The 22,773-nt window shown below is 39.2% G+C and overlaps 1 protein-coding gene across 13 annotated transcripts in view; it reads right to left on the bottom strand.

The window, feature by feature from the left end:
- LOC132202622 (CUGBP Elav-like family member 4) overlaps window positions 1-22,773 on the bottom strand; it is a 310,726-nt gene that overhangs the window by 4,331 nt on the left and 283,622 nt on the right. For 5 of the 13 annotated variants that reach the window (XM_059629639.1, XM_059629662.1, XM_059629671.1 and 2 more), the window contains 7 exons: window positions 17,273-17,401; window positions 7,356-7,435; window positions 2,985-3,128; window positions 2,666-2,810; window positions 1,800-1,955; window positions 1,204-1,302; window positions 204-281 (listed from right to left, as the gene is read on the bottom strand). In XM_059629639.1, coding sequence (XP_059485622.1) covers window positions 204-281; window positions 1,204-1,302; window positions 1,800-1,955; window positions 2,666-2,810; window positions 2,985-3,128; window positions 7,356-7,435; window positions 17,273-17,401 — 831 coding nt within the window. Of the gene's footprint in view, window positions 1-203; window positions 282-1,203; window positions 1,303-1,799; window positions 1,956-2,665; window positions 2,811-2,984; window positions 3,129-7,355; window positions 7,436-17,272; window positions 17,402-19,627; window positions 19,747-22,773 lie in introns of all 13 variants that reach the window. The other 8 variants (XM_059629720.1, XM_059629727.1, XM_059629647.1 and 5 more) reach the window with 7 other exon arrangements.

The following is a 22,773-nucleotide window of genomic DNA, read 5'->3' as shown; positions in this document are numbered from 1 at the left end:
AAAATTTGCTAAAATACTATGGCCTATTCAACTGAGGGTTTCGGGAAATTGCGGCTATCAACTATGTATATAATATTATATGACTCTGTCGAGTAAACACAAAAGGGGTCTCTCTCTCGCGTACACGTGGAGTTGGTGAAGATAGAGAGAGTGAGAGAGAGATTGTTGATCATGTGACCTCTAATTATGCATGGCATCCTTACCTTCCCTCTGAGTAGGGGGAACTGCCGTAATGGGTTGGGCAATAGCTTGCGTGAACTGGCCGTATACTGCGGGATAAGCTGCCGACAAGATATTTTTTTTTATGACACACATTTATTACACGAGTACTCTAAATCTTAAGTTATTTTCTCATATTAAAGTACTTGTTACTCTTTTACAATGATTTTTGCTTCAGTTATGTAATTTTTTTTTTCATTTTCACTACTATTGATAAATTAATATGGATCGAGATGTGTGTTTGTGACACTGATAGAAGCACTGATCGGATCCGAGTCGATGGACACCACAGATTGTTCAAGTGATTTGTATTTTTGCTTGTATTTATCACATTTATCTGACAAGATTTAGTGAAAGTCGGTTCAGAGATAGAAGGAGAAAGTGTTGAGAAATTAGAAAGACTACAGGAGTTTCGTATATGAAGTCGAATTCGAAATTATTTTCTTTCGAAAACTAAAAAATGCACACACGGAGGCACGGAGAGAAGCTACGGAAAGAAAAGAGCACATCAACATTCAGAGCGCTCAAAACACAAACACACATTAAAAAAATTTATAAATGAAATGATTAAAAAAAATTGATTTATTTTATTTTATAAGCACAATGCAACGTGCAAGCCAACAGTACTTACGTCTCTCGTGAGAACTTCAAAATGATTTTAAAAAGGACACTGAAGATCCTGGTTTGTATTAAATTTTGGTTGTAATTCTGATTGATTTGATCAGCCAGGTTTAAGTGAACCTTTGTAAATTTAAAAATTAAATGAAATAACCAAAGCATGCAGACAAACACGAACAGGTAAACTAGTGGGCAGACGCGAACCAAAACACGCACACGCACGGAATCAGAATGAGGAACACCGTGTCAGAACAATGAATGAAATTGCAAAACAAGATTTGATATTGTGGTTGTCGCAACGATTAACGATCATATGAATATATATAAAAATAAAACACTTTTGGTCATTTGAAGGGGCCAACATACCGACTCCGGGGTACGGCTGCATTCCAGGGTAGGCTGCGTGTTGCAGAGCCGCCTCTCCGTTCGGCATACCTTGGGCTGAAATGGACAGGTGAAGGCCATCTACACATAGAACAAAGTGTACACTCATAAATACACTGTCTTTACCCATGTTAAGAAATTATATCACACCGAATTAATTAATTATTATATATTAATAAAATCAACAAACACTAGGATAAAATTTATTTGCACAAAATATATAGTAGGCGCGGAAATTCACTAGTCTAGATTGTTCCCGCGCCTTTTTGATCAGGAAAAAATATAAGTGGATTTTTTTTCGTGGAAAGAAAATTAAGTAAACACACCGGGCGGACACCGACTCAAGATTACAACACCGAGAAGCGAATGAAAGAAGTAGTCTGACAGCAGAAGAGAATATATATACGTTTTGCTTGTGAAATTAGCGTGAAATAATAATATTGAGTTAAAACTTTCGTCCTGAAGTAATGCTCAGTTTGTGTTGAAATTAAAATATACCTCGATGGACGTGACACCGAACGAGAGAAATAGATAGAAAGAGAGAGATAAAGAAAGAGAAGCTGAAAAAAGATACTTACGTGCAGGGTACGTTTGTGGCATGCCATTAGTATAGACCCCAGGGTCGGTTGGGGTGGGTTGACCGTTAGGGGTTTGTGCCGCCATATTGAAGTTGGGCATGGTGGGGGAGGGAAGGCTGGGGATAGCCCCGTTCACAGGCTGACCTGTACCCGCTCCTGCATCGAAGAAGAAGAAAGACAAACATTAAATCATCGCCATAGACCCTTTAAAAGTATTTCGTCAAAAATATGTTTAAAGAGCCTATTCCACTCATCCAACTATTTTTTTTTTTTCATTTTCGTCACCTTTCTGATCATAAATATCAAAGTAACAAACACAAAATCTCAGACTGATGCTAAAATATATAACTGCGTCGCGTCTAGAACGCCAAACACGTACGCTAAACTCGGAGGAGTGTGATGTGAGCAGATCACGAATGTAAACAGCTCTGGATGCAAATTAATATTGAGTATGCGTATGGAAATGTACGCTCGAATAACCGATCTGATCGTACGATTCGGCTAAAACTCTCACAAGCTGAGCATTAAAGGTACAAACACACGGAGAAAGTTCGAGAGACAGATATATGAAAGGGAGAGATGCAAAGCGAGTTTTGTGATTTCGTCTTCGGGAAAGAGACACCGACGTGCAAAAGCCAACTGAGATTTTGTGAAAAGCAAAGCAGCTCGACAAACTTGGTTAAGATACAAATTATCAGATCTATAAATGGTAGATTTTTTTCAACTAATGCAAAAAAGGAAAATTAAATTTCTATTTACAGATTTGAATATAATGAAATTTTGAGGAGCAACACATATTTTTAGGTGAACATTGACACTAAACATTTATAAGCAGCTCTAACACATCAAGTTGTTAGCACTCGAACCTGAGGTAGGAGGCACGACAGGGTTCGCCATACCATTGAGGGCGCCATGAGGCATCTGGGATGCGAGCGCCGCCATGGGGTTTATGAAGGTACCTTGCGCAGTAGCCGCGGCCATCAGGGCTGCCTGCTGCTGCAATCCGTCGCACTGAAATTTTCCATAAAAATAATAATTCACCAGATAAAATGACAAAAAATACAGAATTATATTTTATTATTATTGTTTATTCTTCTCGGTCAATATACACAATTTTTTAAATTGGAAAATAGAGAAGAAAGGGTTAGATTCAGATCATTTAGATTTTAATTTTAAGAAACTAACCTGTGCATAAGCTCCGTAAGCGCCGAACTGGTTGAAAACGAAAGGGTTGAGGAGACTCATGTTGCCGGCCATTTGCTGCATACGTCTCAACTGGCGTTCTTTCTCAGTGTCTGCAAACTTCACCACTAGGCTCGAAGAGGCTCCCTGAAACAAAATAATTGCCCTCGATTAGCGAAATACACCAGAAACCTTGGTCACATCATGGCCATCAAGGGTGTAATTTACGGTCGTTTCAACATTGTTTCTAAGCCATTACGAGTTAGGCAGCCGGCAGGACGGCGGGGTCGTGCCGGTTGCATACCTATTTTTTATTTCTGATAATTATTCTCCTGACATGTATGGAATCCTGACAGGTGTAATTAGATTTCTCCGTCTTTGGCACGTCACCGCTTAAATTAAATTGTATGTTTTATTTTTTTCATTTTTATCACCGCTCGTCATGAAAGAAGGCCCAACCTTTTGCATTAATTAAAATTTTTCCGTCGTTGCTGCGCATATTTAGTGAAGTTGTCGTTAAATAATTTACTGCCCGGACCAAGCAAGATAAGAAGAGATAAACATTTTACGAGTCTGCACGCCGGCGGAAATATTGCCGGCAACTTTTAAGGCTTTAATTTCTCCAGCATTACAATTTAATTTATTCAGCCCGTGAGTCATGAGAGTGGCTGCTCTTTTATATGACGTGCATTTTACACCGGCGGCGTTTGCTAGCTCGCTCGCTCGAGCATTTTAATTTATAAACATGTTTTTAATTATGTTAAACTCCGCCTGCTCTCATCTTTGCGCGAGCTAGTTTTGGGCAATCTCGCATTTATTAACTTTTCCGCCTGTGCAGCCGCCAGACAGAGGAGAGGAAAGTTAATATCGCGCCAGAGATTCTCTGGGCGTCGGATTAAGAAACCGCAGGAAGAGTGTAAGACGAGGAGAAAAGGATTTGCGAGCGAATTTGATCTCTTCATTCAAGCCGCAATTTTGTTAAGAAATTAAATCAAGAGGAAATTACGGTGCGGCGCTAGAGGAGACGCTGCAGCTTAAATATTCATTAATGGCATCGCTCTTTATGAATGTACACGGCTCGTGATCAAAATACAAAGTTGAAGTCTCATTATTCAAGATTTATATTCTTTTATGAGCAAAATAATAATCTCTTTTTAAATTTTGAAATATCGATTTCCCTAATTTTCATAAATTATCTTAATGAAAATAAATAATTTAATATTTAAATAATTTTTAATAAGTTTTTTAAAATAAAATATTATTAAAAAGAAAATAGCTATCCAAGGCAGCAAAATTCTTGCTAATGGTGGTGCCGGTTTGTTCAACAATTCATAGAAATTGTTTTCAACAGTTGAATGTTAAAAGTTTGATGCAAGAAATTTGAAAAATAAATAACGATAATTAATCATGCAGTAAAAATTAAAGTAAATAAGTAATAATAATAATAATAATAAAGTAATAAAACATGAAATATATTCTATTATTAATATTAAATAACATTAAACAGACGCATTAGTGTAAAAAATTATATCTATTTAGTAAATGTATTTTAATTTTTAATGTAAAATAATGATTTAATAAATGAATAAAATAATTACTAAATTTTACGGTTTCATTAACATTATTTTAAATGATAATTTGTATTCTCAAATAAAAATAAATATAGATTATCATTAAAATTAATGTTAATTAAAGCTTAAAAATTAGTAATTATTTTATTAATTTATTAAAACATTATTTTACATCAAAAATTAAATAAATTTATTATATAGATATAATTTTATACACTATTGCAACAAGTATTTTGTAATATTTTTGCATACATGAAAATAATTTCATTAATTTTGAGAGTAAATTTTGTTTTCAATTCTTACTAAAGACAGACATATGTAATTATTCCCAAGACAGACTAATTTCCTTACAATGCGTCTAACTAGAATGCAATTGTCGTCGGGTGTGCGCGCGCCAATTGATCATCCGATTACTCAAATTAGACGAAATTAACGAGCGTGCATGTATGCCGAGTGTGCTCTGGCTGAAATTAATTGCAGAGAGAGCGGCTCCAGCAGCCTTTTGCGAGAAGAATTCGCTCTGCCGCCCGTGCGACATTAAAGGGGCGCTGACTTGTAAGAGAAAGGGCGAAGAAGAAGGTTAAGAACGGGAGTAATTGCTCCCAGAAGAAACACTCCTTACGCTAACAGTTTCTCTCTCAGCGTGTCATTATTTCGCAAAATTACGCCCGAGTACGAACGAGAACCGCGTCTGTCGGTCTTTCGCAGCGAGCGATGCTCCTTTGATCTATTGACCGCGCCGCGCGCATCACAAACCACATCAGATATTCAATTACGGCCAAAGTTGTTATTACGCCGGCCGGCCGAAGGCGGACGCCCGCTTCTTTTATGATATTTCGAGCAGTTGCCTCTCGGCGAGGCGCACAGATACGACGACGACGCTTTTGATTATCATAAAAGTTGTGTGTGTTTTGGCCGAATATTCGCTCGTGTCTCTCTCAAAGGCGAATCGGCCGCCTCGGAAAAGGAAAACATATTAAATCCAGCGCCGGAGCGAAATGATGAATTGCAGGAAACCTTTGACGAAACACGATTGAGGACTGATAAGAATTAGGGCGGAAAGAGCAAAAAGAAAAATAATGAAACTTTTTCCAAAGTGAAATAAGTTTTCAATTGCCTACCAATTGAATGTTTTCTGGTTTGCTCTTCTTTCAATAAAAGAAATAATTGATATTATCAGCAAAACCCAATTTCAATCTAAACTTATTTTTATTTATTTTAATCTGAAAAACTTCCTTTGTTTATAAGAATTTCTTTAATTGTTGTCTTATATTTATTTTCAAGAAATGCATGTGATTTAAATTTGAAATTTAAGAGTAAATTTAAAAAAAAATTAGCTATTCTTTAATCAATTTTATATAATTAATTACTTTAAATTAATCCTTTTCTGAATAAAAAAGATAAACTGTGTTTTAATTGACGCATTTTTCATTGCTTTTTTTAATTTGCAAACCTTCATTATTGTTATGTTTTCAAATTAATTGAATGGGCAATTTCCTTTTCCGAATCCGTTGCAATTGCGTCGTGGTGATAATTTTGAGCGTCGCTTTTCTGATAGGCCCCATATTGCTAGGGCCGTAAAAAGTGCAGCCAGCACATAAAGTCGCCGCCATCTGCGGAGTCGCCTGAGCTTTTTCGCTCGATTCTCGACTTGCTCTCTTTCTTTTTATTGCCGAATTCTGGTCGCGCCATATAAAATTCAAGCGCCGACTTTCGTTTTTTCCAGGTGCGACCATCTTTACGAGCGTGTATAGCCGGAGAAGTTGGTTCGCGTCTCGTCCATATCGGCGAGGAAAAAGTTTAATTTAGACTTCTTATTACTTTTTCCGCCTTTAATTAGCGCCGCCGAGCTGCTGCAGCTCGATGAGAAATTTTAAAAATGAAATTACCGCCCTCTCTCCTCGCGAGAGATGAGTAATATCGCCGGAGAGAAGAGAAAGGTGCTCCACTCCTCGGAGAGCAAACTTTCTTTTCAACAGATTGCTATATTAAAAGTTTTAATATACAAACTACACGCGGCGCCTCTTGCAAAACGAGCGGGAAAATTAGCGCGAGGATTTGTATTAGAAGAGAGAGCGAGCGCAACAGAGAAGTTTGGAGTGTGCATGATTTGTCGAGTTGATTGCGGCGCAAGATGTTGCTAACTTAATTGTCCAATTAGAGTCTCCTGATGGGGATTTCTTAACTTGAGTTTGGGACTTGTAACATTCGAGAAGAGTAAAATATGTAAACAAACGCGAGTTTTAACAATAACAATTAAAATCACAGAGTTAACAGAAACTTTGGTTTAATTATTTCTGGTTGTTTTGAAATACACCACAGCATGAGGAGAGGCAAATTGAATGTCCTAAATCTGCTTAATCTAAATTAAAAATTACTTTTGGAATATTGTACATGTGATATTTAAATATAATCCCAAGTGGTGAAGTACGAAGTAAAAATAATTTTCGGAAAATTTGCTGCTGACTTACAGGTTATTTTATATGAATTTAAAATTGTTTCAAAAGGCAAAAGCGGTGTTCTTGAAAAGCATTTTCCAAATTATGGAAATTGATTTTTTTAACAATAAATTTACGTATATTAAAAATAATTTTTAAAATAATTCAACTTGCTTATTTAATTAGAGAGTAAATAAATAAATGGTTTCATTTAAAAATTTCGCAGATTTATTTTTCATAATAATTATTTGGCAAACAAAGTTGTGCAAAAAAGTTTGGAATTCATTTGCCTCTCTGATTTTGAAACAATTCACAAGCAAGAAAGCACAATCTGCTAATTATTGTCAGTCGGGGTTGAAACTCACCGGCATAGTTTGACTACCGTGCAGGTTAGAAATAGCTGCTTGCGCTTCCTGGTGCGAGCCGAACTTGACAAAAGCACAACCTGCAACACAAAAGTGGCCAATTAGACGAGGAGGGTGAAAGGGGGACGGCGAGGGCTGGTCGAGAAAGCGGGCGAGCGAGCGGGTCGGTTTATTGAAATATGACATATAATAGACGAGGAGAGAAGAGCGGCCTCGTGCGTTATTGACAAACGAGCGAGAGAGCGAGCGAAGGACGAAGACGCTGGTCGTCATGGCAACGCAATAAGGTTGGTTCCTTCCTCGCCAGCGGATCCGTCCGCCGCCGCATGTAAGAGGCACATTACACGAGGATGCTTCAAATTTTCCTTGTGAATGAACTCTGCTGGCTCGACACGACACGACAATACACACAAGTGGTTGCTTAATAAAATTAAAGCGGTAATGTTATAGTACGCGCGACGTGTTTCCCAAAATCCCTGATTTCAGTTGGCATCACTTGCATTACGTCGCGCGTTTAATAGTGGTTTTACGTCGCGCATACAATAATGGTTTTACGTCGCGCGCTCAATACTGGTGGCGGTAAAATTTTTAAGAAAACCGATTATTCCATCGATACCTCGGCAACATGTATAGCACGCGCGACGCAATTCTTTTCCTACAATCTTAATTAAGGGGACTGCTAGGAAGAATAGGGGCCCTTGGGATGGGTTCAGAATGGGGCAAGACGACCTCCGGAGGGCCGTGCGCACCCTTATAGCAGGCGCGACGTATGTTTATAGCACGCGCGACGGGCCGTAAATCCAGTGAGGGGCAAAGCGAACTCCGGAGGGCGCTTTTCACCATCGTAAGAGGCGCGACGCATGGTTATAGTACGCGCGACGCATGCTTATAGTACGCGCGACGCACGACTAATTAATTATTATAAAAGGTGTTGCACGCGGCCGGAGTTGTGGGCACCCCACGAACCGGCAACTCGGAGGTGGGCAACCCCCAAGATTAATTTTTGCAGAAGCCGCGAGCGAGGGGTGGAGGCGCAGCGAGGTCGAGGACGTGGGGAAGGCCGTGCGGAGGGCGAGGACAAAAGGGCGGCTGTGTTCATGAGGGGGCTCCGCAGGAGCCCCCTCACGATCCCCGCCCTTTTGTCCCGCCCGGAGCCGGCCTTCACCACGTTCTCGGGCGAGCGCGCCTCCAGCCCGAAGCTCGCAAACCCACAACGGAGTTGCTTACAAAAGGAATCGTCTGCAAAAAGGGCTTAGAAAGCAAAAAGTGTGGTGCCCACAACTCCCTTTGCAAACAACACCTTTTGTGGGCAACTCCGTTGTGGGTTTGCGAGCTTCGGGCTGGAGGCGCGCTCGCCCGAGAACGTGGTGAAGGCCGGCTCCGGGCGGGACAAAAGGGCGGGGTTCGTGAGGGGGCTCCTGCGGAGCCCCCTCATGAACACAGCCGCCCTTTTGTCCTCGCCCTCCGCACGGCCTTCCCCACGTCCTCGACCTCGCTGCGCCTCCACCCCTCGCTCGCGGCTTCTGCAAAAATTAATCTTGGGGGTTGCCCACCTCCGAGTTGCCGGTTCGTGGGGTGCCCACAACTCCGGCCGCGTGCAACACCTTTTATAATAATTAATTAGTCGTGCGTCGCGCGTACTATAAGCATGCGTCGCGCGTACTATAACCATGCGTCGCGCCTCTTACGATGGTGAAAAGCGCCCTCCGGAGTTCGCTTTTTCGACCGTCGCACGTCCCATAGTGATACGTCGCGCCTGCTATAAGAGTGTGCACGGCCCTCCAGAGGTCGTCTTGCCCCATTCTGAACCCATCCCAAGGGCCCCTATTCTTCCTAGCAGTCCCCTTAGTTAAGATTGTAGGAAAAGAATTGCGTCGCGCGTGCTATACATGTTGCCGAGGTATCGATGGAATAATCGGTTTCCTTAACAATTTCACCGCCACCAGTATTGAACGCGCGACGTAAAACCATTATTGTATGCGCGACGTAAAACCAGTATAGAGCGCGCGACGTGATACTTTTACATGGGAGCATAAGTGTTGCCAACCTATGAAAAAACACGTCGCGCGTACTATAACATTACCATTAAAGCTTGCTCGGCAGTGAAAATATATATTTGCTCTCTCGAGAGACGCAGATAATATTTCTGTCCTTTCGACCATCTCGTGGGTCCAGCAGGTGGCCCGAGCGATAAGGAGCATCACAAAACAGATTCCCGGCAGAGAGAATTATTATTATTATTATTTTCCTCTCTCATCTCTTTCTCGGAGGCTCCCGCGGCGCCGGGCGCAGATTCGCCGGGATTATCTGTGCGCGCGTGTTTACTTTCAATATTGGCTCAGCCCAGAGAGGTGCCGGCTTTAAAATTTAATAACGCACGCCCGCGAGAGAAAGATGCTGGAATGCTCATTTCCGGCAAGCGTTGCCGAGAGACACGCCGAGTTTGCCAAACTTTTGCACGATCAATTACAAACGCCAGAGCTCTCGTCGGCGAGAGGAAAATCCAGTTTGCTCACCGACAAATGAGAGAGAGTGCTTGGGAAGTTAGGCTTTGCTGCAAATTCCAAAAGAATGATGATTAATTTAATATCAAAATTAAATTTTAATAAGATTGAAATCAGGCGAAGAATAATTGAAAAGATAAAGGAAAAGCAAAAGGTGGCCTGCGGACTTTCAAAACCTAGGGTTTCCAAACTAAACCAAAAAATGAATGAGGAGAATTTAATTTAAATAAACAATAATTGCAGAAATTAATGAAATAAAGGGGTCAGTCAACAGATTCATACTGTGATTTTGGTAGAAATTTCCAGGGCAATGAACCCAAAGATTTTTCTGGCAAAGCTATTGACTGACTCCTTTGTTAAATTAAATTCTGCAAATTTTGTTTCTTAAAATTGAAGTCTCCCCATTTAAATTTTAATTTTTCATGAATTCCTCCCACTTATTTAGTTTTAGTTTGGACACAACAAAACCCTATGTTTTTAAAGTTCCAGCAGACCGCAGGTCACCTTTTCATAAATATTTTTATTTTTCTTTGCAACGAGGTTTCAATTTTTCATGAGTGTAACCATTCAAATTAAAATGGGGATAATTTTAATTTAACAAACAAAAATTGCAGGAAAAATATAATCCAATTTAAATTTTATTAAATTATTAATTGGGACTATTTCTTGCTGATTTCAATCAATTAAGAGCCCTGATGAAAGAATTATTTTAGGAGATTATACTAAAGTAATTTTTTTGGAAACACCCATAATTTTAATTACTAATGACCGCCGAATATAGCTCAAGCAACTTTAAGGTAATAAAATTCATCTCGTAAGGAATGTTTCTGTCGGATATAATAAATAATTTTGGGATATGCTCCACTTTGTTAATTGCCAACAATGGAAACTCCGGCAAAAGCCTTTGCCTGAAAGGACCGTTTTGCTTCTACATAAACCGCCATTAAAGCCCATCACCATGACAAACCGCGCAACTTTCGAGTACAAACCGGTGCCGGGGTGTAATAATAATTATTTACACGCGCGCAGAAAGCCTTGGGACGTTTTTTACGAGAATCTGCGCCCCGTGTGCTGTTGTTGTTGTTAATAGAAGTTTGCCTATAAAATTGGGCCGCGCGCTTTTCGCGAGCGCACCTGGGGTCCGTGTTGTGTCCTCTCGGTTGTGCCGGAGAAATATATATTTCTATACATATAAACGCAAGGGGGAGATAAGGGAGCGCCGGAGCTTTTTCGGCTCAAACCACAGAGCGTCTTAGCAGAACAATTACTGGCCCGTAAGCCCGTCGGCCGCCGCTCGGCAGCCCCACATCAATTACGGGGCGCACGTAAGCCAAACGAGCAGCCAGAAGAAGAAGAAGAAGCGGCGGCTGAGTTATTGCGGCGAATTAATTCATTTCAGCGGCTCTCTCGCGAGCAAGGAATGCCGTGTACACCGAGGCTCAAATTGACTCGGGGGCCATTTTTCAAACACGAGAGAATTTTCTTCTCTTGTGTGTGTTAATAAAAAGCGGCGGGATTAAAAGGATTGCAGCGGAGTAGTTTCGCGAGAACGGACCCGACCAGAGAAGAAGAAGAAGTTTGTTTGTAGCTGGGGGAGGAGAAACCCGACTCGAGCGAGTCGCTGCAGCGCTATTTGTAATCCAAAACTTTGCCAAGGAAAGCACATATTGAAAGTGCGGGAAATTTATGGCCCGTTGACGGAGAAAAAGAGGCCAAATAATCGACGGACGCGCGGAAATTTCGTTTAGAGTGCCGCCGACGAGAAATGAGCTTGGTAACGAAGAGTGAGCTGCTTCGAAATTGAGTTTTTCCACCGAAGAAATTGAGTCGAGGAAAAAGAAAAATTGGGTCAGACTGCATTCGTGAAGAATCGGGAGATTTCTTATTTACCAAAATTCAACTGACGTCAATGTTGAACAAGTTCCTATAGTTGAAAAATGTGTAAAAAGTATGAAATTTAGGCATTTTATTTCACAAAATTCTTCATTTTTGATTTAATTCCAATTTGTGTTCATAATACAATAAATTTAAATTTAATTTTTATAATAAATAAAATTATTTGATGATCATGGAAGTGAAGAACTCGGGCTTTTTCTTATTTTTAAAAATTTGTCTATTTTCAAAAGCCATTTGTTTTGGAACAAAAACAGGAAAAAGCCCGAGTTCTTCACTTCGATAAAAATATCAACCGAGGCTCACTGCAGTGGATGGGGTCTTTTTGATCTCGGAAGTTTCGGCAAAGTTCTTGCCGTTTTGTCCAAAAATTCATTTTTTTTTCTCAAATAAATTATTTAAAAAAAAATTGATTGTAACAATTTGGACAAATAAACAGCTATAGTAATATGAATTTTATATTTTATGCAACAAAAATTAAGAAAAGAATTTATTCTGATATTGATTTTCATACTACATGTAATTTTTTGACAAAAATATTTTATTTCTTGTTTTTCCCCCATCAATTAAATTTACATTCAAATTGCCCCGCGATGCGGAAAGTGTGTTGCTTGCTCTCTCTTTCGATTTGTGTTGCGTACTCGAAAGGCCGCGCAGGCCAGCGTTCGCCGATGTAAATGCGAGCGTTCATTTGGCTACATCGCGTAATCCCCCTTTCTTTATTAAACCGCTGCTATCCCGGCCGGGCGTGTTTATCTTTGCTCTCTCTGCCTTAATTACTGCTGGCCTCTCTCTCTCCCTACACGAACGACGAACGAATCTCCCCTAATCCTCCCTATATTACGATCCACACGTTAAACAATATGCGCCGCCGCCGCCGGCTTGCGAGCCGTGATTCGAATCGACGAGCAGGAGCGCGCCGGCCTGCATCAGCGTCACTCCGGGAAATTTCATTTCGCCCTAATCATTTTAAGTGGCTTCGTCAAGATAATGGTCCACCCCAAAAACTTCCGCGGAAATCAAATCCAAATCATCCCAGAAAATTTAGCCGGATTTAATTAAATTTACCTTCTCCTTTGTAATTAAATATCCGGAGGAAATTTTTTTTTCAAATTGATTATCTTTTCTTCGTGTCGAGCAATCAGCAAATTTCTTCTGCTCATTCGTAATCAAATTAATTTGCTCCCTCTGTTCATCCGAGTCCATTTAGACGCCGGGAAAAAGTTTGCACTGGGCGTTTAAAATCAAATTAGAATTAACACAACAGCCAAGATTAAAAAAAAGCAGCAGTCGACTGTTCTCTTTCTCTGCGCGCATTCAATTAGCGAGCGTTAATTATTTTCTCTCGTTAAACACTCGTTAATACGCTCGCGTCTTTTGCACGACTTTCCGTCCGCGAGGCCCGAAACTTTTTCTTCCCCGCAAGACAAAGAAGAGGGAAATAAAAGGGATCAGCTGGGAGTTGGCACTGCATCATTTGCATTTGAATGGGCGGGGAAATGTGTAAGCACGCGATTAGCAATTTAGATGCAATTTTCCGCACCGCAATTCCGCAACTTAATGAATGGACGAGGAAGTCTTAAAAACCACACTAGCGCCACTATAGCGAGAAAAATTAATATTATTTCTAAGTCGGAATTTATTTAAAGACAAAAAAATGAAAAAATGAAAATAAAATATGAAAAAAGATGCACAAATAAAATAAAATATAAATTAATAAATTGTTATTTTAAAATTCATGTTAAATATTTTAATATTCCATCTTAGAAATAATATTAATTTATCTCACTAGTGGCGCTAGTGTCGTTTTTTAAGTTACTTCCTCGTCCATTCATCAAGTCGCGCAATTGCGGTGCGGAAAATTGCATCTAAATTGCTAATTGAAACTTTTTTAAGTTGAAATTATTTAGTTTTAGCAACAATTTAAGGTTGATCTTTTGTCAGAGCACTCGGCCAGTAGAGCTTATTTTTCAATATACAAACATTTTGCATAAATATCTATCAATAAAATGACAGAAAATATTTTATTTGTAAAATTATAGACGATTCTCAAATTTAAATTTAGATAAGTGTTGAGGATTTATTTTTCAATATTTCCGATTGCTTTGATTTTATTTGTTCAGCAAAAATAATTCAAATTTCTGAATTTTCACCTTTGTGGAATTTAGAAAAAAAAAATGTGATCCATGATGAATTTTGCAATCAAAACTCAATTAAGCGGCATTTCGGTCGAGACCGCAGCAAGCGAGTTGTGGTTCGGCTTGCATGCGCACTCTCCACCGCCGCCGGTTTAATATTCGAGGGGAAATTAGTTATGCATGCGGCGGCCAAATTCAATTGCCAATCACGACGGCATTCTCTCTTCACCGTGCGGATGTACGTTCAGCTCCGTCGGTGTATGTGCGTTCTATGTATGTGTATATTCATTTTGCCCGCGGCGGCCTTGTTATTATTATTACAAAGTGCAGCGCTGCGGGATTGCATACGTGCGGTTTAATAACGCCGGCGTGGCACGGATGCGAAATTTACATAATAATCACCGAATCAAAATGATCGGCGTGAATGGAGAGTTTCTCATCGCGTTCGTTTCCACCTGAATTCGCGGGAATAATTGCGACCCGGGACAAAGACCGTATTTTTTTTTTATACACACGTATTTTTTTCCTTTTTCCAAATAATCGGCTTATTTCGAATTGGGCCCGAGGGGATTTATTTTATTTTTTTATTTCTTCTTTGTGCGCTAAGAAGATTTCAGGTGGGAGGCCACAACAGGTGCGCGGCACATCAAAGAGCAGGTCACGCGAGAATAATGTGTATGTTTTCTGCCGAGCAACATAATGCCGGAGAGTTCATTCGTGCCTGATTCAATTCCGCCGCTCAGTCGAGTGCAGTCGCCTGGCAAAATTAAATACGCACGCTGGCGAAAACTTTTTCATTAAGCTGGCTGTGGGGTTTTTATGGTGGGTTGGCAAAATTTGAAAACGACGAGGCTGGTTATTTTTCAAAAGACCGCGAGTTGAAAGCGTTTTTCATCATCAATAATTTTATTGCTGCATGTCTACTTGTTGCTTTTGATCAAAAGCGGATTATTGGCGAAACTCATGAATGATTTGAATAAATATCTACGATTATTAATTCTTTTTTAATAAAAATAATAGAACCTTATCCTTAACCCTTTCCGTTAAAACAACAATTATTCTCATTGTCAATTTTAAATCATTTTTAAACAAAAATATTTATTGATTTTTACAATTTTTAAAATTATCTTTCTCTTCTTTTATTATTATTGTAGTTTATTTGTCAAAATTGTTACATTCAATTGTTGAAAACAATTTATTTGAAAAGAAAGAAATTTTCAGACAAAACGGCACAACCAACAGTAAAAGAAAATGGCTAAAACTTCCGAGATCAAAAAGACCGCATGTGCCGCAGTGACTTGGTTTTTGCTCCAATTGTTATTATCACTAATATTTTTGTCCTGTTATATCTCATTTTTAAGATTCAAATTGATAATTTTTTAGAGTATTTATGATTTATTTAAGCAGTAATTACCTAATAAAAATGAAACTTTGCAACTAATGAAAATGAACGTTTCATTTCAGCAGACAAATTTTGCATTGTGAGTGAAATAATTAATCTTAATCTATGATTTCAATTCAAATGAGCCATCAAATTGTTTTCATTGATCATTAAAAACTATTCAAATGTTTTTTTTGATAATGTTTTTAACTGCTTTTTAATTCTGAAAGCTCGCATGGTTGAAAGATTATAAATAAATTCTAAATATCTGTTTTATCTTAATTTTAATTAAAAAAAAAATAACTGCTGCATGATGGTGAAAGTCTGTTTAAATGAATTAAGAAGTAATAAAATCCGCTTTAGCTGAAAATGGCAAAAAAATGATCAACAGATTCGCGAGGCCAACTTGGCACTTTCGCAAATGGGAAAAGCATCGCGCCGGCAGCAATTGGCTGTTTGTTCTGCTCTGATGGAGCGGGTTGCAGCAGCTGTTTTTGCGTTTTCGCGAGTTGGCAGCGGCCGTAATTAGCCGGCCGTGTGCATGCAGGGCGCGCAGATGAGCCGAGCAGAGAGTAATAAATTATTAGACTCTCGGTTCTCTAATTCGGACGAGCGCAGAGAAGGGTCGTAATTCATTTAAACAGTGATGAGTCTTTGATTAATGTATCTCTCGCTCCGTATAATATTATATAACTCATGCACACGGGACGGGCGAGAGCTTCTTCTTTTCATTAGGCATTGTTTCTCTCTCTCGCTCGGCAGCCGGCGGCTATTTATCATCAAATTCGTATTAAGATTAAGACCGACCATCGCAACTTGCGCCATAAATCACGAGGGTGCACTGATTGGCAAGCGGCGGTGCAGGAGAGGAGGTGCTTGATTTATTTATTATTCACCTCGCAACGCGGTCGGTGGATATTTTTAATGGCGAAACGGCGTCGACCTACTTGCCAAGTTAAGAGAAAATCGGCCGAGAAATTAAAATTTTAATGAACGCAGGCGAGTGCTCGAGTCTTTGCCGTCTCAAAGTGGTGATTATTTCCATTTGCGCGGCCGCAAACTAGAATTTTGTGCGGAAAAGGGTGCAGAGGAAAAAAAAACACGCCGAGTTTGGTATTAAAATAAGTGGAGCAGTATTTTCCACCCGATGCGTTAACGAAGAAAAAAATGTGAGGGAAACTCAACTGACTGAATCTTTTGTAATTTGCACATGGATAACATTTCAAGTATAATTTCGAGTGTTTGAATAATAAATGAAAAACTGGGTCACGTAACTCTTGCGCATTAAAATATTGTACCGGAAAAATGACCAAATTTATAAATTTTACGATATAAAAAATGCATTGCAAAATAAAATTTTGGTCTATTTTATTTTTACGTAGAATATAATTATAAATCTAGAAGTTTTGCATACAAGGTAACTATTGAAGTTAAAATAAATTGTTTTATTTAATTTAAAAAATAAAATCACAACAACGAGGCTCAGAGCCCTGATCTGGCCCTGATGGGGTCTTCTTGATCTGGAAAATTTTAGCAAAATTCTTGCTAGTGGTGCCGTTTTGTCAAAAAATTCCTTACTTTTAAAATAAATTGTCGTCAACAAGTTAATTTAAACAATGTGATGTAATAATTTGGACAAAGAAATATAATAATCAAAAATCATCAAGTCTGCGGAGATGTGCGACACGAGATCAGTTGCAGATTTGAATTTGCCACCACTCAAATCTTGAACCTGCGACCTTTCGTTTTACTGAACAGAAAATCGTCTCAAATTTAACAAAAAAAGGTATTCATCAATGATAAATTTCTTTGCAGTTTCCAAATTTGTGTTTTAGATTGAACATCAGTTCTCGAATCAGGGAAATTTGAGTTATTTTTCAGAAACATTTCCCATTCGATGTAGGCAAATAAGCCTGGTTCTTTGACCTCTGCTCGCTTTCTAGAAGGAGATGATAAAACAAAAGGAGGAAACACACATGGCACAGTCACTCTCTCTCTCACCTTTGCTAGCTCCGTCGGGTCCCCTGAGAATCGTGCACTCTTCTATTGTTCCGAATGGCGTGAAAAGCTGTCGAACATCCTCTTCAGTCTGTTGCTTACTTAGCATACCCACGAAAAGCTTGCGTTCTTCTGTCAAAGCAAAAAGACAACCATTAGAGGCGGACTTCGTGTGTGCGGGTGGACGAGAGAGCAAGAGTACGAGAGGAGGTGATGAATGAACGGTCGGACGGCGACTGTGCATTTACACGAGACGAGTGCGTTGCAACCCCCCGGCGCAGCAGCATAGCGATTACTTATTTACGGCGACGCTGTAATTGAAAATTTCATGACCCAACAGGTGTCGCATTAAATTTTTAGCCGCTAATCATTCTCACGGGGCTAATTAAACTCACACACGGCGGGGATGATCAATATTTCATGTGTGCAACGCACTCGCGTATGCATATGCCCCGGTCGCTCGCCAAATATCATCAACACTAATGCCGATAGTGATACGTACGCCGCTGGATTCGTTCGTTCTGCGACTGTCGCGTAATTAATGCGCTCGTGATTTATTCATTTATGGCGGTGGAATTGATGACGACGCCCGCGGGAATTAATTGGAAATTAAATCACGAGTCGCGAGAACGAGCAAATCCATCGAGTCGCGCGCGCAGTTGAAGGATGAAATTGCACGGTAAAGTTTTTTTTCCTGCTATCTAGTGGTCACGACAGAGATATAGAAAATTCTAGTAATATCGAGCCACACTCATCCTTGATTGCTTTTACAACTCCCTTGGAACTAATCGGAAGCTGAAGTTCTTATTTTGTAAGACAAGTATAAATTGATTGAATTTGAATTGAAATGTACTGGAAAATATTGGTCCGTTAAAATGTGAAATGATTGAATTCTGTGGAAATCATCAAAATTTTCCAGAAACAAAATCTATTTCTTTGAAAATTAGCCTAAATTAAACATATGGCTACCTTGAAATTGAAATTAGTATTTATTTATCAATTTTCACTGAAATCTGATTGTGAAATAAAAAATAATATCAAGTTTAGTGTGGCTCGACGCGGGTGACATCTGAACTAAAAATTTGATGCAGCACGACATACACAAAACTATCCTTCATAAAGACACTTACAATGAAATTTTCCTCTCTTTTATGCCAAAGTTACTGTTAATATGTATAATTTTTTTTTCATTTTATTACATCATCTCAGCAGCACGCATACAAACATCGCACAACGACAAACATGACATACACATTTAATTATATGGAAAAAATAGCATGTATTATGTAATTTAATTTATATATCATAGTAGGGTGGTACGAGACACACACTTATAGTGAGGATGTATAAAATTACGTACGACAACAGCAATATAATATGAGATAATAATTCCATTGTATATAATAAAACATTGTATGCTGTAAAAGATGGTTAAAAAAATAATGTCCTTATAAATTAAGACAAAAATGCGTGTATATAAAAACGTGAGAGTCGCAATGGAGGGTATGAAAAAATAATTGAGTTTTATATACTGCGTCGAGCTAGAGGCGTCGATTGGTGGTGGATGGATATATGAACACCATTGCGAAAGGTGTTTCGTTTTTATTACTTTTATTTATAACTAGCAATGTGGTGGTGGTGGTGGTTGTGGTGTTTGGTAGTGAATTCGTTAAAAAAACAAAGAAATAAAGCATAAATCTAACGTTTGGAATAATAATAATAATGACCTCTACTCTATAAGGAGTCACGTGGAAAAATAATAAAAGTAAAAAATATATACGCCCATTGAAAACAACGTCAACGTGAAAACGATCGAGAGACTCACCTTTTTGGGGTTTAGACTGTCGGCGGCACGACGAGAGGAAAAATCGCAGCGCGTAAATTTTCATTTTTTCTACGTCGAAAGGCTTCGAAAAGGCATCGGAGGGAGATCATTTTTACTTAACATGACACATTTTACGTTCCGCCTTTTTTTTTTATATACGCGCGCGAGCGACCATAAAAGTCGACGCGTAAATAATATCGGCGCAATTTTCTGCATGTGACACCACGGCTGCTTTTTCCTCTGCGTCGCGCCGCTCGGAAAAGGGACGGGAAGAAGGTGCGTGTGTGAGAGATAAAGAGAGAGAGAAAGATCTATAGATGGAAATACAACGTACATAACGAAACGAGAAAGATATTGACACAACAGAGTTACGAGGAAATCATAAAAAATCTGGCGAGCTCAAAATAAAATATGTGTAATTTGAGGAAGCGTTAAACGTGTGACAATGAGAAAAATTGATAATATATTTAATTAAGGAAAAAAGAACAAAGTCAAAAAGGTGGTTGCTGCGATCGAAAAGGGGGGCGCTTTACCTGTTCACCACACATGGCGGGTGGGTGGGCGCGCTACTTCCAAACTCGCAGAAGTCAAGAAGTAGTTCGGGCGGTGCCTGAGTGAGTGAGAGCGAGTGCCTCTTACAACGGCTGATCGTCTGCAAGAAATACCCAAACAAAACCAAAATTTCTCTAACTCTTTCAAGACCAAGTCACAACGACGAGGAGAAACATGGGGGATTGTATTTTTTTTTTCATCTATTCTAAGTATTTTGGATTTGCGAAGAGAAACACGCAATTTTTGATGGAAATAAAAATTGAAAATATATATTCGTGCTGTCATCGTCTGAAGCCGCACAAAGTCGTACCAAAAGGACACACAACCGCACACACAGACAAACAAAACCTTCTCGTATATCAATCACACTCACAGATTCTTAATTTAATTTCAGAAATTAATTTTCATCGATCGAGAGATGCAAAGTTTCCTCTTTAAACTTTATGCCCCGTATACTTAATTAGCCTTCGGGATAATTAAGTGAAACGTTTTACTCGCGTGGTTTCGTCTCCCGTATATAAAACGAGATGCCCGACCGCCCCATAACCTTGCCATCAAAGTTGGCCCGCCGGCGGCGGCTCTGCGTAAAATTTTATCTGCCGACATACGAGCCTCCAATTATTATCCAGGTGCACCACCGGAGCGGCGCAAAATTGCCGAGCTCACGATCTAATAAAAATTTACGCAAGTTTCGCAACTCGATCCGTTTTGAATGAGAGAGACAGAGACGTCGTTTCCGATTAGTTTGATTAGTTAATCATAAAGAAGAATTAAATCGATTAATTCAGTAAAAAAAATAGGTCAAAAAGTTTTAGTTGGTAGCTCTGCATTGTGGTGGGGATTGAGAACATTTGTTTGGTTCATTAATCCATTAACTTTAATTATTTCTAAAATATATTTATTTTGGTAAAGAGTGGCAAAATTAATCCTTCTGAATTATAGTTTAAAAAAATGGTGTTTAGTTTATTTTGATTCTTTGCTTGTTTTTTTAGGTCCTTATAAAAAACAAGTTTATTTCAAATCATGAAATTTGAAGCAACTCTATGGAAAAAAACGAGAAGTGCCTTCGCTTGTAATTCTAGGAGGTCAACACGGATTTCAATTTCGCTGCTTGAGAAATCTTGTTCTAAAGACCGTTCTCTTCAAGAGCAACACCAACTTTCGACCCTCGCCTCCGATGGGAAAATGTGCTCGCTGCCCCTGTTCCGCCATCGAATGCAAACGAGTGGCTCGTCGGTGCGTGATTCATGGCTCCATATCGGTCGGAATATATTGTAACTGCAAATATTTGTATCAAAGAGAGCCAGCAGCCGACCGTCGTCGTCGGTCCATCCATACATCATCCGAGGGATAAAAAGCAGCGGCGGAGGGATGTGATGTGGACGCACACGTAACGAGGTTTAATCCCCCGAAGGGTACGCGCGGCTAACGAGTTTGTAAATTGAGATGCCGCCGCACCGTTGTTGCCGCCGCCGATTCCTGCTGCCGCGCAGATAGTAATTATTATTATCATCGTCGGTAGAATGTGAATTTGCACAGATGAGTGTGGGAATTAAATGATTATTTGCGCAGTGGCCAACGCTGACCCGGACGCTCAAACTTTTAATCCTAACATGGGACACGCAAATCCACGCATGTGGGAATTTCCGCCAAATCTTATTTGACCGTTGGTTTTATACATTCTACGGGGAATGCTTGAATTATTCAACATGGAATATTGGATTAATTGCATATCAAGATTGCAAAAAAATTTATAATACAGTATTTATTTGTAAATTATGTAATTATTTTATTCTCCTCTGTTTAATTTCCTACTATTTAACTAAACTTAAGAATAATTTTAAAAAGGAAAATAATAATTTCAAGATATTTTTTATAATTATTTATATCAGTTTTATAAAAATAAATAATAAATCAGGTTTTCCTCGCATCTACAGAGTTAAAAGTTTACCTCGAAAAGGCGTCACAGTGCCGGGAAATAATTAGCATTCCGCGTTGAAAGAATTCATAATTCACTTTTACGGGACGGCGATCTTTCTCTTTCTCTCTCTCTCTCAGCTTTTCTCTATTTCCTTTTCATCGTTTTGCACACTCTCGTCGGTTGCGGGGGCGGATTATGTTCATGAGCTGCGGTGTGTCATCCGCACCTGCTGACGCCCGAATTTCGCCGGCACTCCTCGCACACAAGACAATGCTGCGCGAATTCGCACAAAGGGCGCCGGTTAATAAATAAACAAATTAGCGCCCTTTCAAGCGTGAACCGTCTCTGCTTATTGCGCGTCGCTGCTGTGAATGAATAATTAAGCGCGGATTTAAAACCAATCTTGGCGGCGTCACGTTCATTCCGGACGAAATCAAATTAAGCGCGGCAGTGCCTCCGATTGGCAGGATTGAGATTTATCGAAGGCAAAGCTAGGAAGGATTGTGCCACAAATAAAAAGAAGGATTACGATTAAACAAAATAATTAGCGGCAATGCCCAGTGTGAATAATAATTAATTCACAAATTTAAAAATCTAGAGAATTTGCGAAATTTTGGGTACAATATTATGAATATGGTCAAATAATTTGTGATCAATTTCATAAATATTCCTCAAAGCACTTTTATTACTCTATTATTTTAATTTTAAGACTTAAAGTAATTGGTTTTTATCTTTTTTAGACCTACTTGATTGCAAATGCAAATCGTATTTATTTTTAAGAAAAAAAAACCGGTCTTTTTAAAATTCAGAGTTTACTCTTTTCCGATGCAGGAGGAATCTTAATTTAAAATCAATAGTGAAACTTTACTAATCAAATATTAATTTAACCCAGTTAAAACCCAAAGCACCGACGTTTCAATTTAATTTTATCCTTCTTGGAACTTTCAAGTGGAATACAAAATTAATCTCTCGAGTGGAATCACAACTTTTCAGTCTAGCTTTGCACTCGAATCTAATTCCCTGCTCTCTCCCCGCCACGATATTTCTCCGACCGCTTCTTCGCTTATTAGATTTCAATCTTGCCGCCACTTGATTATTAATTAACCCACTCGCGGCAAGTTTGCCGCCTGCTGGTTGCCGGCAACTTCACTCCGAACTTTGCACTTTTCCCTTTGCACTTCGATCAAAGGCGGCTCAGCTTTTTGT

Source organism: Neocloeon triangulifer, unplaced genomic scaffold (genome assembly GCF_031216515.1).
Source record: "Neocloeon triangulifer isolate White Clay Creek 2 clone unplaced genomic scaffold, ASM3121651v1 ptg000002l, whole genome shotgun sequence".
NCBI classification, from domain to species: domain Eukaryota; kingdom Metazoa; phylum Arthropoda; class Insecta; order Ephemeroptera; family Baetidae; genus Neocloeon; species Neocloeon triangulifer.
Note: the sequence above shows the minus strand (reverse complement) of the source record. Positions and strands in the feature narration are given on the sequence as shown.